The 25,514-nt window shown below is 40.1% G+C and overlaps 1 protein-coding gene and 1 long non-coding RNA gene across 3 annotated transcripts; one reads left to right on the forward strand and one right to left on the reverse strand.

The window, feature by feature from the left end:
* Nucleotides 1-382: 382 nt before the first annotated feature.
* Nucleotides 383-15,123, reverse strand: LOC120548860. 2 transcript variants are annotated; one of them, XR_005637292.1, is made up of 3 exons: nucleotides 15,052-15,123; nucleotides 10,614-10,786; nucleotides 383-466 (listed from the first exon to the last, which is right to left on the reverse strand). It is a non-coding gene; the product is annotated as an uncharacterized LOC120548860 (long non-coding RNA). The 2 variants fall into 2 exon arrangements; XR_005637291.1 differs by lacking the exon at nucleotides 383-466 and adding an exon at nucleotides 7,770-7,829.
* A 1,339-nt stretch (nucleotides 15,124-16,462) lies between these two features.
* tmx1 (thioredoxin-related transmembrane protein 1) lies at nucleotides 16,463-25,203 on the forward strand. The gene is made up of 8 exons (XM_039786434.1): nucleotides 16,463-16,839; nucleotides 17,269-17,384; nucleotides 18,512-18,557; nucleotides 19,310-19,438; nucleotides 19,868-19,913; nucleotides 21,104-21,205; nucleotides 21,328-21,394; nucleotides 21,551-25,203. Exons 1-8 carry the CDS (start codon nucleotides 16,634-16,636, stop codon nucleotides 21,796-21,798), a joined length of 960 nt encoding a protein of 319 aa, XP_039642368.1. The 5' UTR covers nucleotides 16,463-16,633; the 3' UTR covers nucleotides 21,799-25,203.
* Nucleotides 25,204-25,514: the final 311 nt, after the last annotated feature.

The raw sequence follows: 25,514 nt of genomic DNA on the forward strand, positions 1-25,514 counted from the left end.
TGAAAATTGGTTAAAAACTACAGCACTGCCCACAATCTTCAGTAAATTCCTAAAAACATAAATGTTACTTGTGCTCCAAAACTGTAAATGGTTAAGTAGACCAGTATAATTTATGTTTCTTTTTCAAGAAAATGGTATTTCAGGCTGTCTGAAAAAATCATGGCATCATAGCATATTTTATTTACAATAGCATCACAGAGGGTACTTCAGCTGGATTTTATTTGATTTTTTTCAAAAATAATCATCCCCAAACAAACGACTTTTGTGTTGGCGAAATTTGAAATGTTTGTTATTTTGAGCAGACAAATGAAAGTACACACACACACACACAAACACCCACACATACACATACACACACACTTGTGTGAGACGGGGTACCTCAGGCGGGGTTTAAACCTGTGTCTCGACATCACTGGCCGGTGTCCTTTACCACTGGTCCATCTCCAGCGCCAGCATCTTCACCAACCTGCAGAGAAAGGTTTACAGACTGAATCAGAATTACACTGAAACATGTTCCCACTGACAAACTGGCAAAGTCTAATTCTTCTCTGTGTGAGTTCATCTCACAGACTCCTGACAGAAAGTTGTGAGTTAAATCCCACCTGCATTGTTTGTTTTTCTTCTGTCAACTCTCAGAGATCTATTACATAAAGGTGAGATCATGAGGTCATGTCTGATTTAATCCATTTTAATGAAGGTGAAAGTTTTATGGTGGCTTTGATACTATCTAGTACATCTTAAGTGGATTGTTGTAAAAAAAAACTTAAACCATGCAGATAATCCATTAAAATACCCTTACCAGTAAATATATGATTGTCATTTTGAATTTTGAATTGAAAGCCAGAAAAACTAGTCTTTGACGGTAAACCTGAATATAATGCATAAATGTATCCCTTAATTAATCTCAAAATTGACAAACTCAAACACTCCTGATTCCGGAAAAATCAGCAGGTTGAGAAAGAGCTTCACAGTCTGAAGGTGTTGTGTTGGAATTCCACCTAGGATTTCCTTCCGTCAGCCCCCAGAGGGCTGCTTCAGAAAAAGCGTGACAAGAAGCCTGTCTTGAGCTAAGGTCAGAGGTGACGAAAGAAAGGTGTGTCTGAAGCATTCTATGGTCTAAAGTCATCCCTTGGTTGGTATCTGTTAGCTGCCGCCTTGGCATCTACTTTTGTTAGAATGGGGAAGTACTTTTATTTAGCTTATTGTATGCGATCTACCAAAACAATAGATATAGTGCACTACAGTGAGTATAGAGAATCGTCTTGTCTGTTTTGGTCTTCATAAATTATTCCTGAATCTTTATATACAAGCTCAGAATTAATTTGGAAGCCGATTGGCTCATTTCAAATCATCAAAGTCTTTATTTTGTGGGATTTTTTGAAAATTCTTTGGAGGGAAATATATGTGCAATTTTCTTCCATAAAGCCAGTGTCTGAAGAAGTGGGTGGACATGTTTCCGGCAGAAAAAGGGCTCCTAACCGCTGCACCACAGACTATAGCTTTGATCATTCAATGAGGCATCTTCATGAATCAGTGAATTATTTAATGTGAATGCATTTGGCATCTTCACAGCAACGTTAACGCTCAGTATACTAAGAGGTACGTTATCAAAAGAGAAACCTTTTACGTCACATGCGAAAGAGGAGTCTGTTTCATGTTTATTTTTGTAAAGGAATAGGATCTACTCATGTACTTTGCTCTGGGCAGGAAGCTTGTTACGTAAATCTATATTTTTAAGGGTTCTGATGAGTGTGTGTCTGTGTGGGTGTCTGTCCGTGAATGATACGCCATTGTGTGCCTCCCACCTCTTGCTATTCATTCGTTTCCTCGCATTTTTTTTGTCCTGTCCTCCCACAGCTTCCGACAATCCTTCCTGCCTCTCAGACACCAGTAGCGCCCTGTGTGAGCATCATTTGAGACATGAATGATTTTACTTACATGGGCATTGAGAAATCTTAGCAACAAGGGAATCCACCTTATGTAAACGTCTCCTGTTATGGATGAATATGAGCAGGATTGAGGCCTGCAGATTGTACAAACAGCGTAGGTTGTTGCGTCTGTGTTTACCCAACAGTGAGAGCATAGAGATCTGAAAAAGCAGTATTTTTAATGGTGCTACTCAGATCGTTTACTTAAAGGGATAGTTTAGATCTTTTGAAGTGGGATTGTATGAGGTATATATTTATAGTCAGTGTATTAGCGATACTAGATGACGGTCGGAACACCCCCAGTTTAGAGAAACAAACCAGAGTACTGACACGGGAGCTTAAAGGACCACACCGACTTATTGGGACTTAAGTCTGGAGCTTATTCACCGTATCCCCCAGAGTTAGATAAGTCCATACATACCCTTCTCATCTCCACCACTAGCCTAGCTTAGCACAGATCCTGGAGGTAACCGGTAACATTTTCCTATTTACATGTAGTGATTTGTATAGTCACAGGGTGTACAAATAACAAGGTCATATGAGACACAGCCATCTTCTAACCGTATACAAACTGGGAACTATATTCTCAGAAGGCGAAGCACTGCTACTTCTGCTACTTGGGCGGAGTGATTTGCACCCGTGGTGAGGAGCAGAGAGTAACATCAGTGCTTTTCAGGTGTTGCGCTAATCACTCCGCCCAAGTAGCAGAAGTAGCAGTGCTTCGCCTTCTGAGAATATAGTTCCCAGTATGTATACGGTTAGAAGATGGCTGTGTCTCACGTGACCTTGTTATTTGTACACACTGTGACTATACAAATCACAACATGTAAATAGGAACATGATGGCGTTATTTTGTCACTTATTGGGAGCAGTAGGCTAGATGGAGCCGGTTACCTCCAGGATCTGTGCTAAAGTAGGCTAGTCGTAAGACAGAGTTACGACACACATGGAGATGAGAAGGGTACGTATGGACTTATCTAACTCTGGGGGATATGGTGAATAAGCTAAAGTCCCAATAAGTCGGTGTGTTCCTTTAACAATGTAATGCTGTGGACGGGGGCGGCAGCTAAACGTATTTTAGCCACCTAAAAAAAGACCACCTAAAAAACACAATATCAGTTTAAGTGTACGCTTTATTTAGAATATTTTCACCGCTTTATCTTGCCTTCAGGCAGCCCTTTCCTTTGGCACTACATTTTCTCAATCGTAGAACTTACGTATTTCTACGCATAAGCACAACCGTGCTGCAAACTGTATTACATTTGGTTCAGACTCTATGCGGTTTATAGAATAAACAAATACAAGAATATAAAAACGAGTGATTAGGACAGGGACGACGAAATGACGTTCACTGTGGAGACAAGAGATGCCTTTACGAGCCAGAGTGTACGGAAGAAGAAAATCCGAACTATAGGTTTAAGCTTTAACTTAATTTCCCTCTGAAATGTAGTACAAGTAAATAGTAGCATAAAATGAAAATGTAATTACTATTACTTGAGTAAATGTACTTCATATTTTCCACCATTGATTACTCCTGAAATATGAACTTTGAAGTCACTGCACTGCAGGATCTGGAAGATATCATCCACGAATTCAATTTTGCTCAAGGAATGCAGAGCCTGTGCGCACAGATCCAGGTATAAATGTCTGACCAATCAAATAACCTGACAGACTTTAGGAGCAGAAATGTAATTAAATCAATAGACTAGAATCTAGTCTAAATCATGCACCGCGGCCTTTGTCCTGGTGTACACACACATTACAGTAATCCTTCACAGACACATAGCAGCATCTTTTTGTAAACTGATTTTGAAGGAGACCGAGTTTGTCAGCTCCATTATGCCTCGACAGATCAAACAGTCTTCTGTGTGTTTCAGATGTCTCGCCATTAAATATGCCATTAGCAGCAAATGAGATACCAGAAGATGTCATTTGTTTCGCTGTTTATTAATGTCGCACATGTTTAACAACCTCTCGTCTTCACCTTTAGATCTGCACAGAGGAGTGCCAGCGTTAATGTGAGCATGTGTGCACGTTAATGGCCTCGTGTTACTGCATTTCAACTGAAGGTTAAGCGAGGGCAGGGAGCTGTGTTCCTTCATATTTGGATGAGGGTGAATCATCTGCATTGAGTCACAAAACAGAGAGTTTTTGTTGTAGTCATTGCTGCTTAGAAATTAGATTTAAAATTAGTTATTTTATGTTTCCTCTGGGGATCACAGAGTATTCAGGAAAAAAAACAGCTTTTTACTAAAATATGAGGCTGTGAAATGGTGGGGAGAGTTGAAGCATGGCACGTTCACAATAAACCCTACTGTGTATGCGCTGAACTCTACTGTGTATGCCAGAAAGCAGCGGGGGAGTGGTAATGTTTTTATGATGTTTTTTTTTTTAAATGGTTCTTGTTTCTTGTTCTGTGCAATCCTTTGAGAGAATCTAAATGTTGTTTTAGACAGAAAGAGAATACAAAATATCAAAAGACTAAGGGCTAGATTTACTAACACTAGCGCAGTTTGCGCTGCGTCCGTTTATGCGAGTTCGGTAATAGCGCACGCTATGCTTCCACATTTTGCGTAGCATTTATCAACCCTGACACCCATCAGGCAAGCAGCGTCTTTCTCCGCCCACTATACCGTAAATTGCGCTGTAGCAAAGCGGTACTTGTGCTATGATATGGCTGAGTGCAGACTGCGATATTCCCACTGCTGATGCTATGACTGTTTGAAATGATCCTGATGCCAATATTTGTAATGTAGGGAGGAATTTAACAACTGGTGGAATGGGATGTGAACGCTGAGTGGGAGATTCAATTTCATCTTTGATTTCTTCCAGTAACTCTAATATTGCATGGCTGCTTGATCCGTAACGCTAAATGATGTTGTGTTCACTGACAAAGTGTGATTCTTGTGTTTAAAAATATTTTCAGTCTCGCCTATGTCTTTGTCTTGCTCAAATTACTGTTGCCATTTGACCAGCGGCATAAAGGTCTACGAGGAAACTCGATTGCTGCTGGTTTAAAGAGGCGGAGAATTTCCCCCGCAGAATAGAGGCGCGCTCTTACTGACAGTCTTTGTAAATACCACGGAATATATAATTAGGGGCACTTTGCGCTTATCCTCCCACCTTTTTGGGTGGAACTCCCACTTTCCCCACGACCCTCCCACGAACGCATATTGAAAGCGCAACTTGTCTCTTCTCGCTCATGTGGCAGACAATCTGCGATTTTACCCAAGTGCGCCCTGTTTGTAAATAGCCCGCATCGGTTACGTCCGTCTTTGCGACCAATTAGCGCCTGGAAACAGGCGCAAATGGCTTGATAAATCTAGCCCTAAGAGTCTACAGCTGTGCTTGCAGCTCTGTGAGGCTATACGTAGACACAGTGGTGCTTTGAGCTAAATGCTAACAGCAGCATGCTAACATGCTCACAGCGGCATCGCTCATATGCTGATGTTTAGCCGGTAGTATTTACCAGGTTCAACATTTTGCGTGTTAGCATTTGCTAATTAGCACTAAGTGATGGTAATGACATGTAGCTTTGCAGGTATTTGGTCATAAACCAAAGTATTGGGCAAATTACATTTTTGACCTGCTGGTGGCACTAGAGAAAAGAGTAAGGGATCACCAAAGTTATAACAATCCCCCCTGAGGGGGACATGAATGTCGGTACCAAATTGAATGCCAATCGATCTAATAGTTGTTATAAGATATTTGGACCAAAGTGCAGACCATCCTTTCAACCATAACGCTAGCGTGGCTAAAGTGGCTACAGTTTCTACACTGTCCATGGATGTAACCACCCCTTTAAATGTAAGCTGAGAGTCTGCACTTGTTTCATTCTAAAATGACTGTGCAGGCACAGAGCCAACGCAATAAATAGTCAGTTTTGATTGCATGAGGATGCTCTGACAGCTTCTATAGCACAGTGGAGGTTTGTCATTCTTTATGCACAAACTTAATAATATAAACTTACTGTGGGTTGTAAACACAAACTGGCTTGTATTCGTACAAACAACAATGCCATCTCTAATTTGGCTGTTTGTACAAAATATGTTGATTTTTCCTTCATGCTGCAGAGTTTACTACACTGTGCACTTCCTAACCTGTTAATCATAACGAGCTGAGCCGATTCTTGGCTGCACTTTTGGTTTTACTCCAGCGTGGAAGTCAAGGAATTGAAAATGTTGAACAATAGGATGGACTGTTTAGAATAAAGTCTTTTGTTCCAAATGAATCCAGGCCTTCTTCCTCACATGCAAATCCAATTAGAGGAACCAGAGGAGTTGGCTTCCCCCTGCTGCTGCCTGACACATTTACAGAGCCTTATAAAGAGGCATCCCAGGCAGCACACTATTAACCACTCCTGAACTAATCGACAGCATGTCAAACCCCAGTGAACCTGTCCCTGATGGTTTGCAAAAACCAAACAGAATATGCAAACAAATGTAATTGTATGTTCTCCATTAAATGAATAGACACCACTGCAGATTTTCTTTAAAGGTCCAATGACATGGTGCTCTTTGGATGCTTTTATATAGACCTTAGTGGTCCCCTAATACTGTATCTGAAGTCTCTTTTATATAGACCTTAGTGGTCCCCTAATACTGTATCTGAAGTCTCTTTTATATAGACCTTAGTGGTCCCCTAATACTGTATCTGAAGTCTCTTTTATATAGACCTTAGTGGTCCCCTAATACTGTATCTGAAGTCTCTTTTATATAGACCTTAGTGGTCCCCTAATACTGTATCTGAAGTCTCTTTTATATAGACCTTAGTGGTCCGCTAATACTGTATCTGAAGTCTCTTTCCCGAAATTCAGCCTTGATGCAGAATTACAGCCACTAGAGCCAGTCCTTAGGATGTGCCATTTCTGTGTCTGTAGCTATTGAGGAGGAGAGAGAGGGGGGCAAGGTGGAGGGTGGGGGTGTGGCTTTGACCAACTGCCACTTTGCTCGTTTGAGAGCCATGAGGTCTCTCTCTCATGGGTGGGACAAATTTTCTGGGCGGGCAAAGCAGAGAAAGGGGAGGTAACCTTGCTCCTTATGACCTCATAAGGAGAAGATTCCAGATCAGCCCATCTGAGCTTTCATTTTCTCAAAGGCAGAGCAGGATACCCAGGGCTCGGTTTACATCTATCGCCATTTCTAGCCACTGGGGGGCAATAGGCAGGCTGGGGGAACGCATATTAATGTTAAAAAACCTCATAAAGTGACATTTTCATGCCATGGGACCTTTTAAAGTGCTCATATTATGCTTTTTCCCTTATTGTGTCATATATCTTTTTTGTGCACGTTATAGGTTTACAAAGTTAAAAAGCCCAAAGTCCACCCCAAAGGGACTTACCATCTCCAACAGAAAACACTGTTCACAAACTGCTCCAAACAGCTCTATTGTAGTCCAGCCTTCACTTCAGAGACAAACGTGCGTCACTTTGTAACACACGTTATAATGCTCGCCTAGCTGCTAGCATGGTACACCCTCATACTCTGCTTCTGACTGGCTAGTAGTCCTTACCTAGCTACTGCACATGTGCAACTCCCAACAAAGATGGAATAGAAATGAGATGCCTCACTCTGTAGCTAAAACAGAGAGCTCAACACACAGGGTGAAAAGAGGAGCTGCAGCAATGTGCAGTACAACAAAAATAATGGTGTTTTTTGAAAATTAAACCATGTAAACCTATTCTGATATAACCTCTAAATACAATTTTGAATCTGAAAATGAACATAATATCAGCACTTTAAAGTCCGCACACTCACAGTCTACACACAGTAAAATAAAACAAACACAAGCAGAGCAACAGATAAAGTCATTCTCATTTAAATATCGCTGACCTCTTGTGCTCCCCTGCTAGACATGTCTGTAAGGTGTTCTTCAGCACTGCGTGGGCTCTGTGTCCCCCAACTATAGCAGAAACATAATTGCAGAGAGACATTAAGGAGGTCTTATTTTAAAAGTCTGCTAATGGAAAGAACTGTGAAAATTAAGCTGGCATCAAAAATGGGATCACAGATGATTCAAGCTGTCAAACATAATGGAATAAAAGTTCATCCAGTCCAAAGAACCCTTGATGAATTAATCTTGAGGCACTGATACATTTCATTACTTTTGAAGCAGTAATTTATGCCCTTCCACGGCCTTAGTGGAAGTCATGTCAATAAAGATTAGGACTCTTAAATCTGAAAACTGTTTCTTCCATGATGAATCAAGGTGTCTGATCGTAAGCTGAGCTCAGCAGAAACAGCCATGCTTCCCCGGCCCAGTGACCCACTGTCCGACTGATCCACTTTCAACCGCACCTCCTCCTCTTATGTCACTCAATGCATCACCCCTTCCTTTCCTCTCCCTTGCACGCCACACTGCGACACAGCAGAAACCTCAGAGCACTGCAGTGACAAGCTGGGAGAATCACTGGACTCAGACACACACACACACACACACAAAACCACTATTTATATGATGATTAATGACATTAATGACTATGTATGGAAAATGCACACACAAAGAGAAAAACGTGAAAACAGCCTAAAGGAGATTCAATAACATGTGAGAAAGCATTTATTGGCATTTAGAAAGCAAATATTGTTGGGGAGGATTAAACTAAACCCTATTAAGGAAATCAAATTTAACACTGACCTATGTTCAGCTGCAGCGTTCTCAGCTAATATTACTGTGGCCAAAATGATGCGTGAGTAGGTGATGGATTTCTCCATCCTTGTCTCTGCCTGGGTTTCTGGCAGTGTAATATATATTTTTTCCACATATTGAACTGGAGCGTCACCATTTTGTTCGGTTCTTTAGCTCCTGAATTTATGGTCGTACATCACATTTAGGAACAGTTTCCTTACTGTTCAAGATTGGGTTGCACCAGCTATTTGTAAATCCATCCTTACGTTTGTGTGTCAAGTTGTTTCCTAAGTTCTTATAACTACTATTTAACTTCAAACAATTAAAGGCAGACTTATAAAACTAACTTCCTGTCATATTTGCTGAAACTGACCCTATGTTCCAGTAAAACTACAAGAAGCAGGTCATTTAAAGCTCCTCTGGCACCACCTACAGCCTGTAGTGCGATTTGCAAAAATCCACAGCTCCCTGTTCAGATGCACCAATCAGGGCCGGGGGGGTGCTCAGGCACACGTATTCATTCTCCCTTGTGGGGGGAGGGGCTTACGAGAGCGTTTAGGGCTTTAGCAGAAAGGGGGGAGGGACTGAGAAGTTGTCGATGTTCACATTTTTTGGCTAAGTCCTGGATCTTCACAATCCTACCTACGGCACCTTTAATTTACTAAACTGTGTTGCACCATTAAAACTTAAGGTATGTTTTAGCTAGTAAAGACTTTGGGGTTGAAAGCACATCAATAATTCTCATCCATTTTTTAAGACCTTTTGCAGTTGGAAAAATGTGATTAACTGTCACAAATCCAACACTTAACTTATTAATTAAACATGTACACATTTGCTGCATTTAAGAGCATTTTTAGGGGTGTTGGCATTGATGAATTCTACATTTTGCTGCATCTGAGCAAAGATTGTTTTTCAGAGAAATGTTTGGTAATTAGCTGTGTCTATCTAAGTGCCTATCTGAGGAGCGTAATTAATGCATTCGATCAGGAAATAAACTATTTATCATCGAGTGTGCAACACATCGAAATGTGGCATATGGGTTGAATCCAAAATCGTCCCCTCAGGTGACTCCGACATGAAAACTAATGACAACCCAGTGGCACCTTTAAGAGGGCTGAGGGAGGAGAGAGACTCATTAATCAATGGCCAGAGGGTTCAATAGCTTGACACTCTGACACTTCTGCAGGCTGCCGAGCTGAAGACTGCAGATACTGTTTGTACTGACTTCACAAATGAGAAAAGGCATTTTGTTGCAGAATCCCTAATGTGGTTTGGGGATGCCGAGTGATTTATAGTCTTTTAGGAGACGAGGGGAGGCAATTACTGTAGTTTGGCTTTTACACTAGAGACAAAACTCATAACAGTGTAATAAAAGGAGAGAAGATTGGTAGAAAGCAATAAAATACTAAATATTTCTGTTAAGATCAACTTTTTTCATCCTTACTCCCATTTTACACATGGCTCACTAATGGTACAGTACATAAACAAATGAGAGACTAATCATTTAGTGTCTGGAGCTTTTTAGAAGCTTAAGATTTTGATGGCTTTTTAAAGCAAGTCATAATAAAACCAGAGACATTTCACGGCATGAATTAACCTCATATATGGAAAACAAAATCTTGCTTGCAAAGTTTGCCAAAACCCTTAAAAGGACATTTTAAACTTCAAACTGAATCTGGATTTACTCTTAAAGAGTTTGGATTTAAATAATTATTAAGTGGTTAGCAAGGTCCAGGTGTCCTTGCTTTAATTGAAACTGTCCCAGAAAAGACTTCAAATAAATTAACACCTTAAAATGCATTCCTCAACAAGACATATTGTCACATAATTAATACCAAATGTATTTATCCATTATATATCCATATATTTAGTACACTAAATGATGTTGGTATGATGTTGTGTGTTACAGCAACAGCTGGAGTGTAACCACGCTGCCTGAAGCTTGTAATGTGTGAGCAGTTGGCAGTGAATCCCTCCAGAGAGTGTGAACCACAGGAAGTCCTCATTGTAAGAATAAGTAAGATGTATGAGAGGAAAAAGGGGGAAAAAATGAAATCTCACAGGTAATGAGGACTGCTCCAGTGGCTCCAGATGTTGATGGGAATCCTGGAACAGCTGATATTTAGTTGTAATTGCCACACTTGGCTTTTCTGCTCTCAGGTGCATCTGGTGTTGTTCGTCGCTCCACTGGGAAACATCTTGTCTGTGTCACACAGCTTCCTCACCTGATTCTGCTGGCACAACACCATTTTAAAGAGAAGATATCATACATCGAGTTCATAGCTTTTACACTGAAAACAACTGCCGGCTGCTGGGGGAAACAAGGTTGACGAGAGCATCTTATCACTTGGTTACCACAAAAAAATGGAAGGAAAGAACAATAAACTGCACAGGATTTGAGAAAGAGTGAGATAACTACAGTATGTGTGTCTGAGGGAGATATTATGGGACAGAAGAAGTGGACAACCCAGAGAAAGTGATTGTAAAGTGTTGTGTTGTGCAGCCACTGTTGGAGAGACTCCACTGTGATTGGAGTACATGCTCCACCTCCTCACTCCCACGCTGTACCACTTCTCACTCATCACTCTTGAAATTTCCATCAGCTGTCACATGGATAATAACTGTGTGACAATAAAGCAGTACATCAAATGAAAACTGCCCACTGATGGCCTTCAGATTCATGCAGAGATACAGCTGTAGGCCTACAGTGAGTAAGTGTGTTGGGTCTCTCAGATGTGGTGACGTAAGTTACCTTGAAAAAATTGAAAAAGAAAAGATGACAGAATGAAAAGATGTATGGCTTCAGGAAAAACTCATTAACATTTACACCTGCTTGTGCTGCAAAGAGGGTAGTTTTTATAGGCACTTAAGTTACTTCTTTTACATTCAACATTTACATCACATTCAGATTACATGTTGAAGTGTTTTGCTCGCTTCGATGAGCATCTTTTACGGCCTGCAACTTTACTATTTTTGGTTTGCAATAGAAACGTTACAATTGGCCAAATAAAATCAACAAATGACGCTTTAATAAGGTAGAAGTCTCACTTTCAAGGCACTTACATTGTCGCAAATTAACTCCCCTACAGTATAATAAATGTGCACACCATCCTTGTTAGAGAGCTGAATCCTTTTACATAAAGTATCAATAATTCAACATCCAGGTTTCCCACAGTGAATAGGTCACACCAGCTGCTCGTACTCTTATGCAACCCATATGAATACACAACACTAAATTATCTTTTCACTTGGGAGAGACCCATATAGGATCTTGCTTTAAAGGCAAATCAATACTGATTCTTTAAAGAGCACAAAAGCACTGCTGTACTGCTCTGTTTGGGGTGAGACTTCCAAGCATTCTGGCTCACAGCTTAATCAGGGAAGTCACCACAGGTGTGTTGCCAAAGACCTCCAATAGAAAACGACCCTGCTGTGGCATTGATGAGGTGCAGCAATCTACACAAACCCTTGCTATACTTTGTGCTTCTACAATAATTACCCTGATGGATTTTATTTTGCAGTAATTATTGTATATCTCAATAATGATCCCACTTATGGCTACACACCAAAGCACAACTTATATAAACTTATAAAGTGGACATTGGATTTAATTCACTGGACTCATTTCTTGGACTTATTCTACTGAACATCTTGTGTTGGATTTGCTATATTAGTATTGGGCCAACTGTAGTGTAATCCTATTGATATATATTGCAATTCCGTTGTTATATTTTCTACCTCCAGCTGTCCGAGGAGAAGGGGTCTTTCTTTAAATTTGTCTTTTAGGAAAACTTTAGTGGAATGTTTTTTGTTGCACCAGCAACTAGTTTCAAACTAGAAATTTGCTAAATTGGGTTGCACCATTAAAACCTAAGAAATTTCTTCGCAAAGACGTAAAAAATGTGTAAATAGGTTGCTACAAAAAATCTGTAGTTCTGCACAATCAAAAGCAATAAAATATGTAAACGGTAAATCCTTGTAGCACTGTGAACTGCAACAGAAACTTTTAATATAACAATTTTAAGGGCAAATCACTTCCTTACTTGCCAATTTAAATTGACAAATTTGTTAGCAACCTAACACTTCTTTTATCAGCTGATTAGCTAGCTACGTAGCAGTTGGAACTAATTTCTGCATAAAAAGTTTGTGTGGGCAACTCGTTTAAATGTAGTGGTGCGAGGATCTCCACTCCATAAACACTTGGGTAATAACTAGGCTAAGTTGGAACTGAAGCACAGCTGGTGCAACCTGCTCCTGGAATGTCCAATTACTGACTAGGCTATACCATGCTATCTACATCAGCACCTGGACTTTAATAGTGTCATGATTGTACTTGTTTAAATACTTCTTTCTTCTAATAACACTAGAAACTGAGGTTCAAAGTTCAGTCTTGACCTTAGAAACAGCAGCTGACAATACAAGGTCCATATAGTGGGTTAAGTAATGTATAAACTCATGCTCACAGAAAAATTGTTAAACATTACTGTCTCTAACTGGCATCCGCAGGCTGCACTGAACCAGAGCAGTAACCATGGCAACAATCAGCCTCTGGCCAGCCATCAACAGTTTAATCAGCAGCAAATTAAATGTAAAATTAGAAAAATCTTCCACAGCCAAGTGCATGTTTGTTGGTGGGAGTAACATCTCATCACAACAGATAAACTCTTAACACAAGCCCACATGAAGGCACCATCAGTGAGATAAGTCAGTACCAATGTAAAGTTAGTGCAGGACTGTGAATGTTTTTGCCGAATTTCATGGCAATAAACGCAATGGTTATCGAGAATTTTTTCTTTGGACTCAAGTGTTGGACGACCAATCGACCAATGAACATCTAACTATAAAATTGAGGAACCTCTGTGTGAGCGTGTGTGTGTATGTGTGTCTTTCAAGTATCTCAAGAAGCGTTCATGCGATCTACTTCACACTTGGCTTCCTGGGTACCCAGCAAACTTGGGGTTTGGAATTTGGAGCAGTTTGGAACAGCGTTGGATATTAGCCTAATAAACTGTAAATAAAACTAAACGCTGTCATAACGCTTGCTCTTCTGTGTCTACCCTTCACAGTAAAAGCCCAGCTTAAATTCAGTCAGAGCATTACGCTAAGAGGAAACCAGGCCCCCCCCCCCCTCCCACATATAGCGCTCAGCCATTTTTGCTGATCGGTTCTCATAGCGAGACGGATAGGTGGCGCATGGCGCACCGCCATGAGTCCATGAGGCAAATGTCTGCAATAACTCCACATTTTAATTGTAATAATTTGTGAGTAAAATCTGAATCTGCAAAGTAACCAGTAACATTTCTTCGTCAAGTAAATAGTATTACAATGTCTTCCTCTGAAGAAGAAGTACACAGTAAGTCAGTGGTATACAGTGGGGTTGCATATTAAGTACTTTGGGGTCATTCAGTAAGTAATTTTGGGGTTAAAATGGTTCTGGAGAAAGCAACGAGCAGCAGTACCACAGGCCAAGTAATCGTACCGTTCCAAACAGGCACGTCTTGAACGAGCACAGCACTAGTGGCTACAAAAGAGAGAAAATGCCACAGTTTTCCTGCCTCCAGCCAGCAGCAGCCCAAGCCCTGTAATGGAGTTTGAAAGAACAACACAAAAACAGCACTACAACTCCCCAATCTGCCACTTATTTTCCTCACTGCCACATTAAGGTGAAGGAGGAGAGCAGATGACTGCCGAGCAGGAGGGAGATTCATTTTGCTCTGTAAGTGGAGCAGAGCTGATGGCTGGAGAAAGGGTGCGAGGGTAGGGGCACAAAAGGATGTCATCTGGAGGGTATTTTTAGAGCGTGAGGTGCACTGATAACTGGCTCCCACTGCAATCTGCCTGCAGGTTCCCAGCAATAATAACTGCTCTCATTCTGCAGATTCACTCAGACTGAAACCTTCTCATGCAGGGAAACACAGGCAGGGATGATTGACTCTCTCACTCTCTTACACACATACTATCTTGCACAAAAATATGAAAGTTTATAAGTGACCGAACTAAGTGAGCACAAAAAAAAAAAAAACGTTATGCTGTCAATCTGCAGGTCAAGATTTGAGAGTGAAGGACAGATTTGTAGGTTCAGAACATGTGGGTGTCAAATGTTGTCCTGCTCTGTGCTCAGATTGAAATCTGCTGCCAGTATTTTCTCCATAAAAGACCCTAAGATACCCTGAGACCTCCCACAGAAGAAGAGTATTGAGGTTTCCAGTCAGTTTTAGTTTCAGCCACCAGTTATGTGCATGATCTTTAGTCTGTGTGTCTGGGATCACCCTCAGGGACATGTCTTAGCTTTTTTTTCCGGTAAATGACTGAGTAATTCTACTTCTTTGGAACTCTAAAATTATTCTAATAAAACTTTTTTTTGGTTGAACGGGTTACAAGTGGTAGACATTTGCAACCAATGAGAGGTGTTGCAAGTATACATGGTTTGGTTTAAAGGGGTCACAAGCCAGAAAGATTGGGAACAACTGGGTTAAAGGATAGGTTATGATTCACATACCATGCTATGAAGGTTGAAAGGGTTGCTGTGGTCATTCTTCCACTGTAGCCACCAAGTGATCCTTCCCTCCCTACAAAAAAATGGAGGACAAAATTCAGTCATCATTCTGTACAAAATGCATTCAAAGCTAACATGAGGCTTCAAAAAGCTAACTCAGACTGCTGTATTAAGATAGAAATAACAAACAAAAATAACCTATCCTTTAAGATCTTGTATAGTCTATCTGGTAAAAGCACAACTAGAACCACTGCTCCTTCACATTTTAAGAGTACAAGTGGTTCAGGCATCCAGAAATGTGACAGGAAATGAATGGATCGAAGTACCAGCCTGGAACAGGACATTTAAAAATCTGGCAGTGAGGGTTTTTACTTAACAGTTGAAATTAAACAAAAACAAATGAAAATGCTGAATGAAAAAAACTGAAAATACCGCTTGACATTACTTAGAAGGCAAGGTCTTAACAGGATTGCATTTCACCTCCGGGTCAAATCTAATGGATTTAACTCTGCTCTCAGTGGGGTTTTGCATCATATGCAGATGGAAAATGCAAAACACTTTGATCATGCAGCTTTGAAGATACTGAACGAAGAACACAGTTCCTTTTTGATCAAAACATTGATTATTTGCTATCAGAATTCATCAGGTGCATAAACCAATTAATCTGCACTTCGAAAACATTGATTTACGGATCAATTAAAGCTCAAAATTGATTTTCAGTTACAGCTTCTCAGTGTAGATTTGGTGATTTTCTCTGTTTCATTGTGACCTCAATATCTTTAGGTTTTGGACTGTTGATTGGATTAAAATAAAAGACATTTAAAGAAGCTCAGAACTGGCATCAACCTATTTTTTTTTTTTGTTCCAGACATATTCTTGTTTCTCACATATACTATATATACACTTTCACTACAGCATGCTAGGTGAATATACCTGGATATATACAGTCTGATCCATGGTCCACAACATTTATTTGACAGTTTTAGCGACTAGTTACTTTGCAGATTTAGAAGATTAAATCAACTAATAACAAAAAGAAAAAAACTAAAACAATAACATAATGTACAAATCGGCCACATATTGAGTTACTTTACTTTTGGCACTTCATAATTCTGATACTTTTGTACTTTACGAGTTTGAATATTTTTACACTATATTATTGCTACTCTTCCATCACTGTCCACATAGAAATCATATCTACCTCCTTTCTGAGTTATTTTAGAGACAATAACACCACCTGCTGGTCATAAACGTTTACAATAAATGAGAATGAAATAAAGTAATGCTTATTCTTATTTAAAAGACGTAACAAGCTGCTTTACTTTACTGCATTTGGTTCGTTGTAGACGTCTGCTGTTATCTACTTGCCCTCCTTTATGCTAACATTTGCACTGCTAACGTTGCTTCCTTTGTTGTTTTACGACTAAGCAAACAACACCTGATGACTGCTCATTTTATCTGTATTTTTCTAAAGATAGTTTCAGACTTTCACATGACATGTATGTATAGAACACACCGCCCACCTCTCGGACGTTAGGGCGCACAACGGAAGTGAGCGGGTTGTCTCAAACAGATCAGACACGACATGGCGTGTTTGCTAGCGAGCAGTAGCAACATAGGCTCAACAATGTTTTTTTTAACACGGCAAAGAAATCAACGCTCGTGGATATGCTGCTTGTTTCTGGTGATTTATTTAACGTCGCTACCCGTTTCGGCAAAGCGGGACGGCCTCAGAGAAGTGACTGACGGAACCTGGGAGGAAATCCTGACAGGAGAATGGATGATTGAATTGTCAGTGCCTTGCTAACAGCTACTGCTAACAGCTAACCGGCTAGCTAGCTTGTCAGTTACTTAGCTAGCTAGCTATTTTGAGTTCATAGAAACGGGGCATGGTTTCCGGTGTCATATGCAAGCCTGAATGTTCTGTCTTATCTGATTAGTATTGTAACAGTCTCCATTTAGTCCTGACAAGTTGCTAAAGTGTCCTTAACTAACGTAGCTAAGCTAACAACTGCAATCTTTATTCAACGTTAGCTAGCTAACCAGCTTACCACAGAGTTGAATGCTAGCCATTTGGCTATGTAACACGCAAATAAAGTACACACTCCGGTCAACAGTACATTTCAGCTTGTACTCAGTGATGATCTACCGTTACACTTTGATGCAAGTGATTGTGCAGTTTATCAGAGGCTTTGATTGTGAAACTTGATACCCCTTCAGCTACGCACCCTGGTGTCCAGCATGCCAGCAGCTCCAGCCGGCGTGGAAGGAGTTCGCGGACTGGGGAGAGGACATGGGGGTCAACATAGCCAAGGTGGACGTCACCGAACAACCCGGTAGGCTTGAATGACCTTTGCCAGCTGGCAGCTCATTGTGACTCCTACATGCATAACAAAACAGAGCTGTCAAGCCAGTGCAGCATGTCCTATATAGCAGGACAAAATAGCTGAAACATCTAACAACAGCTCTGCAGTAAACAGCCTTCAGTTAAGGTTGAGGCAAAGGTAAGACATTACTCCTTGTAATAACATACAACTGGATAATATAGGCGGTGTTTCTAGCTCTTGGTCCACTCAATTATTGTTGATGATCAGCATAGACAGAAATATTATAAACACCTCTTTGTATTTGTCAACATAATTCAACAGCACTACAAACTATAGCCTCCAAAATGACCTTAAAGTTGAGTCAACACCTTAGCTAAAACAGTAAGCAAAAAATCGTTCTGGAAAATCTACAGAGATTAATCAGTCAGGAAAGCCCAGCAAATTGAAGGCCTGACTAATCAGGTTTCTAGTTTCAAACATCCAATATTGCTATATAACAGTCCTGCTCATTGGTTTTGCAACATTGTCCACATTGATCAAAAACCAACCAGAACTATCAAGGACAGTTACCACTGACTTGATAGTATGGCAAAATGTCAAAAAATGTGTATAATGTCAGTATGGGTCAGGTGTTACTGGCCATTTCATGTGAGTTTTGCCGGCAACATAAGGCCACTAATTGAGGTACAAAGACGGCAGATAGTTGGTACCAGATGTGTAGATGCATCACTTTACATCACTGCAAAATTGTGATTCATTTGACAAGTTGAATCGTCTAAAAATTCCTGCCAGCATGCATGTTCATAGAAAACTGCACTAGTAAAAAAGGAACACATGCACACTCTCAAAATGCTGGTTATTTATAACACAACAAATTACAACCTGAAAAATGACACTTAAGATCTGTATGAGCTTTAACAACGTGGTATTAAACTAATGGATTCTTTATTTCACTGTATTATGTGTTAATGTTTTTCCCAGCACTGTATGCAATTTAAGTAATCATGTTAGCAAGTGGTGCAGTGGAGCTGCTATCAAACATTAATTTGGCCCCTCTGTTAATTCCTTTCAGTATAGTTATGAGTCACACTGTTCCTTCCTGCTCACTGACAGTACTGTTTCTTCTGTTCTGTAAGGTCTGAGTGGGCGATTCATCATTACTTCACTTCCTACTATTTACCAGTAAGTTGAGTTCTAAGTTATTCTGCGGTTTTTATTGCTTCCTCTTGATTGTGGCTGCTTGTGATGTGTGTAATGCTAACGTGCATTATCTTGAAAGAAAATAACCTAGTGGGTTTAACTAAGTTTAGTATCTCATGTGCTTTTAGCTCATCAGATCTCTGTTCTCCTTCTATAATGTCACATTAACATTTTGAAAAGACTATATCTCGGTGTTTGCATAATTTCTTTAATATAATCATCAGTAAGGGGGGGATAAACAAACTTTTTTTTTCTTTGAGAAATACAGTATGTGTTTCTGAAATGTGCATGGATTTAAACCATTGAATCACTTTTAGTCAATACCATCAAAAGCCTTTACATCAAATTTTGCATTGGCAGAGTTTTATTTTTGATTGTTGAAGTAAGTTTTGGTCTTAAAAATGCATATTCAAGTCAAAACCCCCACATTAACAAGTGTCAGATTGGGGCGATATACTTTGCAAAATTCACAGTTGTTCCCTAATTCATATAATGCTTCATTGCGGATAAAAATCGCACAGATATTTTTGCAGTTATACCACTGGCCTGTCTCCCATTTGCTGTATTATTTTTTTAGGCTGCCATTCAAAATTAACTGTCACTGCCACACTGTCAGGATCACAGCCGCTAAATGCATAATTTTTTTTTGAAAATGTGTCAGTCCATGAGACTTTTCTCACTGAAAATGTGGGTCAAAACACTGCACTGTTCCTAAACCTTTGTATCTGTGTCAGCTGTAAGGACGGCGTCTTCAGGAAGTACCAGGGAGCTCGCACTAAAGACGACTTCCTCAGCTTTGTCGATGAGCAGAAATGGAGAGCAGTCGAGCCAATTTCCTCTTGGTTCGGGCCATCTTCATTTCTGTGAGTATTTACAGCTTTACACAATGATGATCATGATAAAGTGTGAGGATGTGGTTACATAGGGCTGATTTTTCATTTCCCTACAAGCATTATGGCATATATTATACATCAATACCAAAAGATGCTGTTGTGGTTATTGTAAAATGTATTTTAATTTAGATTATTGCCCAGCCCTAAGGGCAGCGATAACAAAACAACTGGAATTTTGCATCACAGTGGCTATCCAGTGCTTTGTATCATTGCTGTACCTCTTTAGTTAAAATATCAGTAAAACAACATCAGATACCCGTTAGCTCTATTCTTAGTCTTTTCTGTTGGTTTAAATTAAGAACCACAAACAACCCCTTTTTTATGTTCAGGCTTTGTAGTGATGTTACAGTTTGACAAATCCGTGTTAAATCATACTGTCGTTTGCTCCTCTTTTGGCAGAATGAATTCAATGTCTGCTTTGTTCAAGCTCTCCATGTTTATCCGGGTAAGTGAGGATTTCACTCTTTGGTAGTGCTGTAGGTGTTGTGTGTGTGTGTATATATATATATATATATATATATATATATATATATATATGAAGGGGTTTATTTCATTTCCCACAATCTATTCAAAGAAGAATGTGCTGCTCAGTGTGAAATTGAATGAGGGGAACCAGGCTGTCTTTTTACGTGGCAAACCTATTGGGTGTAAAATCAAACCAACGACAAATCCAGTTGCACAGGATACACGGCTGACACATTAGACACAGAAACCTACCTCTTCGGGTAGATAACTTGTTATTTCCATTGTTAAAGGTTAAGGATGGCATTGCTTTTTAGATTTTTCTTTTATTGTCAACAAATCCCATGAAAAGGCCAAACATCAGTAGTGTCATGCTACGTTTACACGTGGCCTGCTATTTTCATAAAATAAAAAATAACAATGTGCACAGCTTTCAGTTTTCAGAAAAGTGATTGTTTACATGTACCCGTGTATATATGCCGTCAAGAGCATGCCAAAACTGTAGGTGGCAGTGTAACGAGAAGCTCAAGCCCACGTCAGCCAATCGGAGTCCCAAAAATGGCAACAACAGCAACCAATCACTTCCTCTCTCTTCTCTTCCAAACTTCCTGGGCTGCCTAAAGCTCCGTTTGTCTCAGTTTACATGCAAAAGTACAAACAAAGTTTTCCAAAATCTCCACTCAGGCCGGAGGTTTTAGAAAGACTCGTTTTCAGAGGCGAATTCTCGTGTGTAAACGAAGGGAAATATCTCAGTTTTTCAAAATAACCATGTACGTGTAAACATGGCCTTAGTCTCGCAATGCTTTGTCTTCCCCTGCCTGCCTGTGGCTCTCAGCACCAAGCCCATTAAAACAGAAGGCTTTAAAAACCTGTTCATAACTAAATAGTTTCATTTTTCTTTCAGCAAACATTACTCAAAACAGGAGCTAATTATTGGGGACTATTTTCAGCTGCAGATGAATACACATTTGCTGAGTTAGTATTTCTGGCAGCTGGATAGTGCATGTAAGATTGAGTCAAAGTACACTACAGTGCCCTTGTTTTTCATAATGACTTATGATATAATGACTGACACAATGACTTATTGATGTACTTTGTAGTATATTTTGGCTATTGACGTTGACGTCCATTTACAGCCTCAAGTAAAAATGTTTTTGTGTGTGTGTTTTCCAGCGTTGTCATAACTACATGACAGAGCAGCTGGGGATTCCTGTTTGGGGGTCTTATGTTATCTTTGGCTTGGCCACCCTGTTCTCTGGCCTTGCATTGGGACTGGTGAGTACTTGTGCAGCACTTCTTTATGATTTTTAATAACCGTGAAGTTATAGTGAACGCTCTGACAAGAACGAATGCCCGCGTTGCCAGTGAATTAATGGTTTATTGTTTTGTCTTTGCAGTTACTGGTGTTCATAGCAGATTTTGCCTTCCCCTCACGACGCTTCTCTTCTTCAGATTACTACCAGAGTGAGTTTCATATGAGATCATACTAAATGCTGCTTTTCCTATACAATTATCTTACATACATAAATGACAGAAACCGTAGCACAGATCGATTTCAAATGTACTGGTAATCAGGTTTTGTTTGTAACTTGGCTCCTGTTCAAAACTGTTATTCTGCAGAAAAACAGACCATGGAGCAGGCGAGGTTAATCCAACGGCAAGAGGACGAACACGAGGCTGACGGCGAGGAAGACGACGACGAAGAGGAAGAAGAGGACGATCAGGATGACGTCTGGAGGAGGAGGAGGAGAGGGTCCCCAGAGGGCCACCCAGAACCTAGGGGACAGGGTTTCTCTGATGAAGCTCTGAGGAAGAGGGTGGTGGCCAACCGCGAGGAGGTCGACGACGACGACGAGGAGGACGCCTAAAGAGTCCCACGGTTCCTACTCCTTTTTAGAGAAGAGCGTCATGGCGTCGGCCGAGTCGGAGGAGCTTTGGTCCCGAGCTGCAGTGTTTACAGCTAACCTCCCCTTCTCCTCCTCCTCCTCCTCCTCCTCCTCCTCCTCCTCCAGGCCCCCAGAAACGCCTCGCTTCTATTCTTCTCCCTCCCTTGTTTTTTAACGGGAGCGCTTGAGACTCTCTCTGTCTGAGCAGCAGGCTCCACCTGGAAAAAAAAAAGAAAAAAGAAAAAACACTGCTGACACCTGTTTCCACTTGTGGAGACAAATCGCCTGGCTGAGGTTTAGGTATGAAGTGCAGTAGAGCTGGATTTTGCAACATTGTTTATGCTATGCATCGTTATTTTTTTTTTTAAAGTGTGTTTATTATGTTTGTTTGAGAATCATTATACCAAGCTTACGTTTGAAGTTTCTTTAGCTAAATTTTATTACTACTCAGCTTATGTACATAAGGTATGTATTTTACAAACCCTGACGGTTTGACCCAACCAAAACTCACTCCTCATTTTTAGTGTACTATGGAGGAAAGAGGGGGGGGGGGGGGAGAAATGGCTCCAAAGTGTTCAAATCCTGAAGATTTCATGCCTAGTTGATTAGGCGACAACCGTGGTTATCGTGGCAACAACAAGCTCACTTCTTGTTTGATCACTTACTGTAATATTTACTGATCTCCTGCTGAAAAATGATGGTTGTATTGTAGACCTATTTTCCCTGAAACAGCTGTCAGTGCTAACCTCGACAAATACATCCCGTTTCCTGTAACGCCTTCACAATAAAGCCACTCTGTGTTTCACCAGTTGAATGCTTTTAATGTGAAGCAGCAGTAGGAAATGTTTTGATGCTAGCAGCAACTTAATACACCTCTGATACTGTGTAAGGAGAATCGAGAGTGAACAGTGAGGCTGATATCAATAAAGGCAATTTAAATCTAGCGTGGAAATGGCGGACTACTCCACAAACAGTGGAAACTATAGAGAGCCTGCATGATAGGAGGAAAATCTGCGCCGTACGATAACCTTTATCAACATTGCGATGGCGACATGACTTGCGATAAACAGTTATTGAAGTATGCATATTAGCTCTACGTTTCCTATGTCAGCCTGGTTGTCTTTAAATTCAGAACCGGATTTGGAATTGAATATTTTAATTAAAACTAGGCTAAATGTTTGTAGAGCAGCAACAGTATTGTTTACAACAGCAAAGTCACGTTAACACTTTACTTAAAGGTATCTACATAAGAGTGACATGACACTGTCATGAACACGTGACACTGTCATGACACATGAACTCTAACTCTAACCTTAACCCTAACCATAACTTGTCATGACAAAAAACGAATGACACTTATTCAAAGAAGAGTTATGTCATAAACGTTTATGACTTGTTTATAATGTTTATGACACGTTCATGACAGTGTCATGTCACTCTTGTATAGATGCCTCCCTTCAAGTAAAGGGTAACCAAAGTCACTGTATGTAATCATTGAAATCTCACTGCAAACAATCTAAAAAATGTCAATAAAATAAATAATATTCCGGACATCAAAATACTGAGTGAAGTTTAGAAAGAATGAAGATTTTCGAGATTTATTTGTCACGGACAGTATCAGTCAGTATTAGTCATTCATCCTGTCCTCTGTCCTCCCTCTCCTGAGGCACCATCACCGCATATTAATTAGCCATGTGGGTTTATCTGAAAGAGTAGGGGCTGGTTTGTCTCGGTCAGCAGCTAAGTTTACAAGAATTTGCCAAATTTTAAGATACGTGGCAAACTAAGATAAACGGACTTAAAACGGCTTTTGTTTTTGCTTGTCACAATTCGCTATTGTAAGACGTAACGGCAGTGGATGAGAGACTGCGAGAGAGATTAATATCTTGTTTTCTACATGTTTTTGCTTGTTGAACAGGTGTGTTGATAAAGTAAAGCTTTAGCTCAAGCTTCAGCTTGAGCTATCTTCACTTTACTTCCCGGTCTCCTCTGCGGCCTCTCTGACCTGCTGCCCGCTGACTTAGCTCTGTGTGTGTTTGTGTGTGTTAGCCTATGTGTGGAGGAGTTCGGCCCCGACGCAGAGGAGAGGCTGCAGCGTGATGACAAATCCTACAATTTTTAGCCCCTGGGCCCGTTTAATACAGGGTTTTGGTACTCCTCCATAAATAAAAAAAGTTTTTTCTTATTCCCCTGCGTTTCAGGCAATCTTTTGCTGTGTTTGCCGTGCATGTTCATATTGCGATGACGATGAAAATACGATTTATCGGTCAGCACTAATCGAGAAGTCTTGACTGAATGTAAATACATTGAATTGTTATTGCAGAAAAAAAATAGCCAACAATTTCATGAAAATTGTGAGGATTATACCTTTAAATCTCAGCCCGATCGTTTTCCCTCAGTCTGTGTAAAGTGTGTATTCTCTTGGTACAGGTATGTTATGGGGCAGGAACCCTTCATATGGCCAAAATGTAGACTTTGTTGCACTGCCCGTTTGCAGAAACGCTAGGTAGATGCTGATTTTTAAAAAGGAAATATATACACTCCAAATACAGTAAATGGCGCGGTGAATGTTGTTCTGTAGATAGTACCGGTATATGTCCCCATAATGTATCATGCAATCAACCAATGGGATGCGTTATTTAATTTTGTGTTACTAATGTTTACTTGTGATTCTAATTATTAAAGGACATTTGCTTAAAGAACCCATATGTGTTATCAACCTGTCAGCAGGTCTACAGAACAGTATTTGCATGCCGTATTAAAGAGAGGAACAACTAAATATGGAGAGAAGTCTGGCATATCTGTCCTAGCGCTACTCTGCTTTGTGGAACAGTAAGAGGACCAGAAGGAAGCGGTCTGCTCGACAAAGGGAGACATAATACACCCCACTGTAATCTTGTTTTTAACCACTTTTTATTGGACAAATTAAACATGAACTTCTGATGTTAAATGAGTGCTATTTTGTGTACTTGAATTTGTCATTGAAATTTTGAACAAATTGGAACTTTTATGTGTATGTGTTTTTATGTGTGAGATATTATTGCCACTATTCATTTCAGTCTTGTAAAGGTGTGTGTGTGTGTGTGTGTGTGTGTGTGTGTGTGTGTGTGTGTGTGTGTGTGTGTGTGTGTGTGTGTGTGTGTGTGTGTGTGTGTGTGTGTGTGTGTGTGTGTGTGTGTGTGCGCGTGTGCGTATTTCTGTTGTTTTGATTAGGCTAATATAATAATGACTGGTATAAATGTTTATTTTATCATTCATTTTGGTGATGGTTGTAATTTTTTACCCAACCTTTATTAACAGCTTGTAGCATTCACACTTTACTCTGAGCTGGCTGTGCTCCTTTTATTGTTTAAACATTTCTTTTAAATAAAGGGTTAACTCTGAAAACAACTTTTTTTTTTTTTGCTTCCAATAGTCAACTGGCACAAATATGAACCTCCATGATTTATATTCACTGGTGATGCACAAAGGAAATAGAAGAGTTGCTCACAGCTGGAAAAAATTTAAATTGCAGACGGTTCCGAGAAACATCCTGAAAAATAAACAAGTATGAAATATTTGGAGCAACCGTTGCCAAACACTTCACTATGAAGATTAGTACATGCTGTAGCAGTGGTGGAATAATTTTTCAGGTTCTTTACTGGATAAAAGGACCAATACAACAATGTGAAAATACTCAATTACAAGCAAAAGTCCCA

This window comes from Perca fluviatilis, chromosome 20 (assembly GCF_010015445.1).
Source record: "Perca fluviatilis chromosome 20, GENO_Pfluv_1.0, whole genome shotgun sequence".
NCBI classification, from domain to species: Eukaryota; Metazoa; Chordata; class Actinopteri; order Perciformes; family Percidae; genus Perca; species Perca fluviatilis.

What these genes read in the sequence shown, in the direction of transcription:
- tmx1 (XM_039786434.1), top strand. Translation starts at nt 16,634, where the DNA reads ATGGCGTGTTTGCTAGCGAGCAGTAGCAACATAGGCTCAACAATGTTT. An exon ending in CTGGCCTTGCATTGGGACTG is followed by an intron (nt 21,206 to 21,327) that starts GTGAGTACTTGT and finishes TTGTCTTTGCAG; the next exon opens with TTACTGGTGTTCATAGCAGA. An exon ending in TTCTTCAGATTACTACCAGA is followed by an intron (nt 21,395 to 21,550) that starts GTGAGTTTCATA and finishes GTTATTCTGCAG; the next exon opens with AAAAACAGACCATGGAGCAG.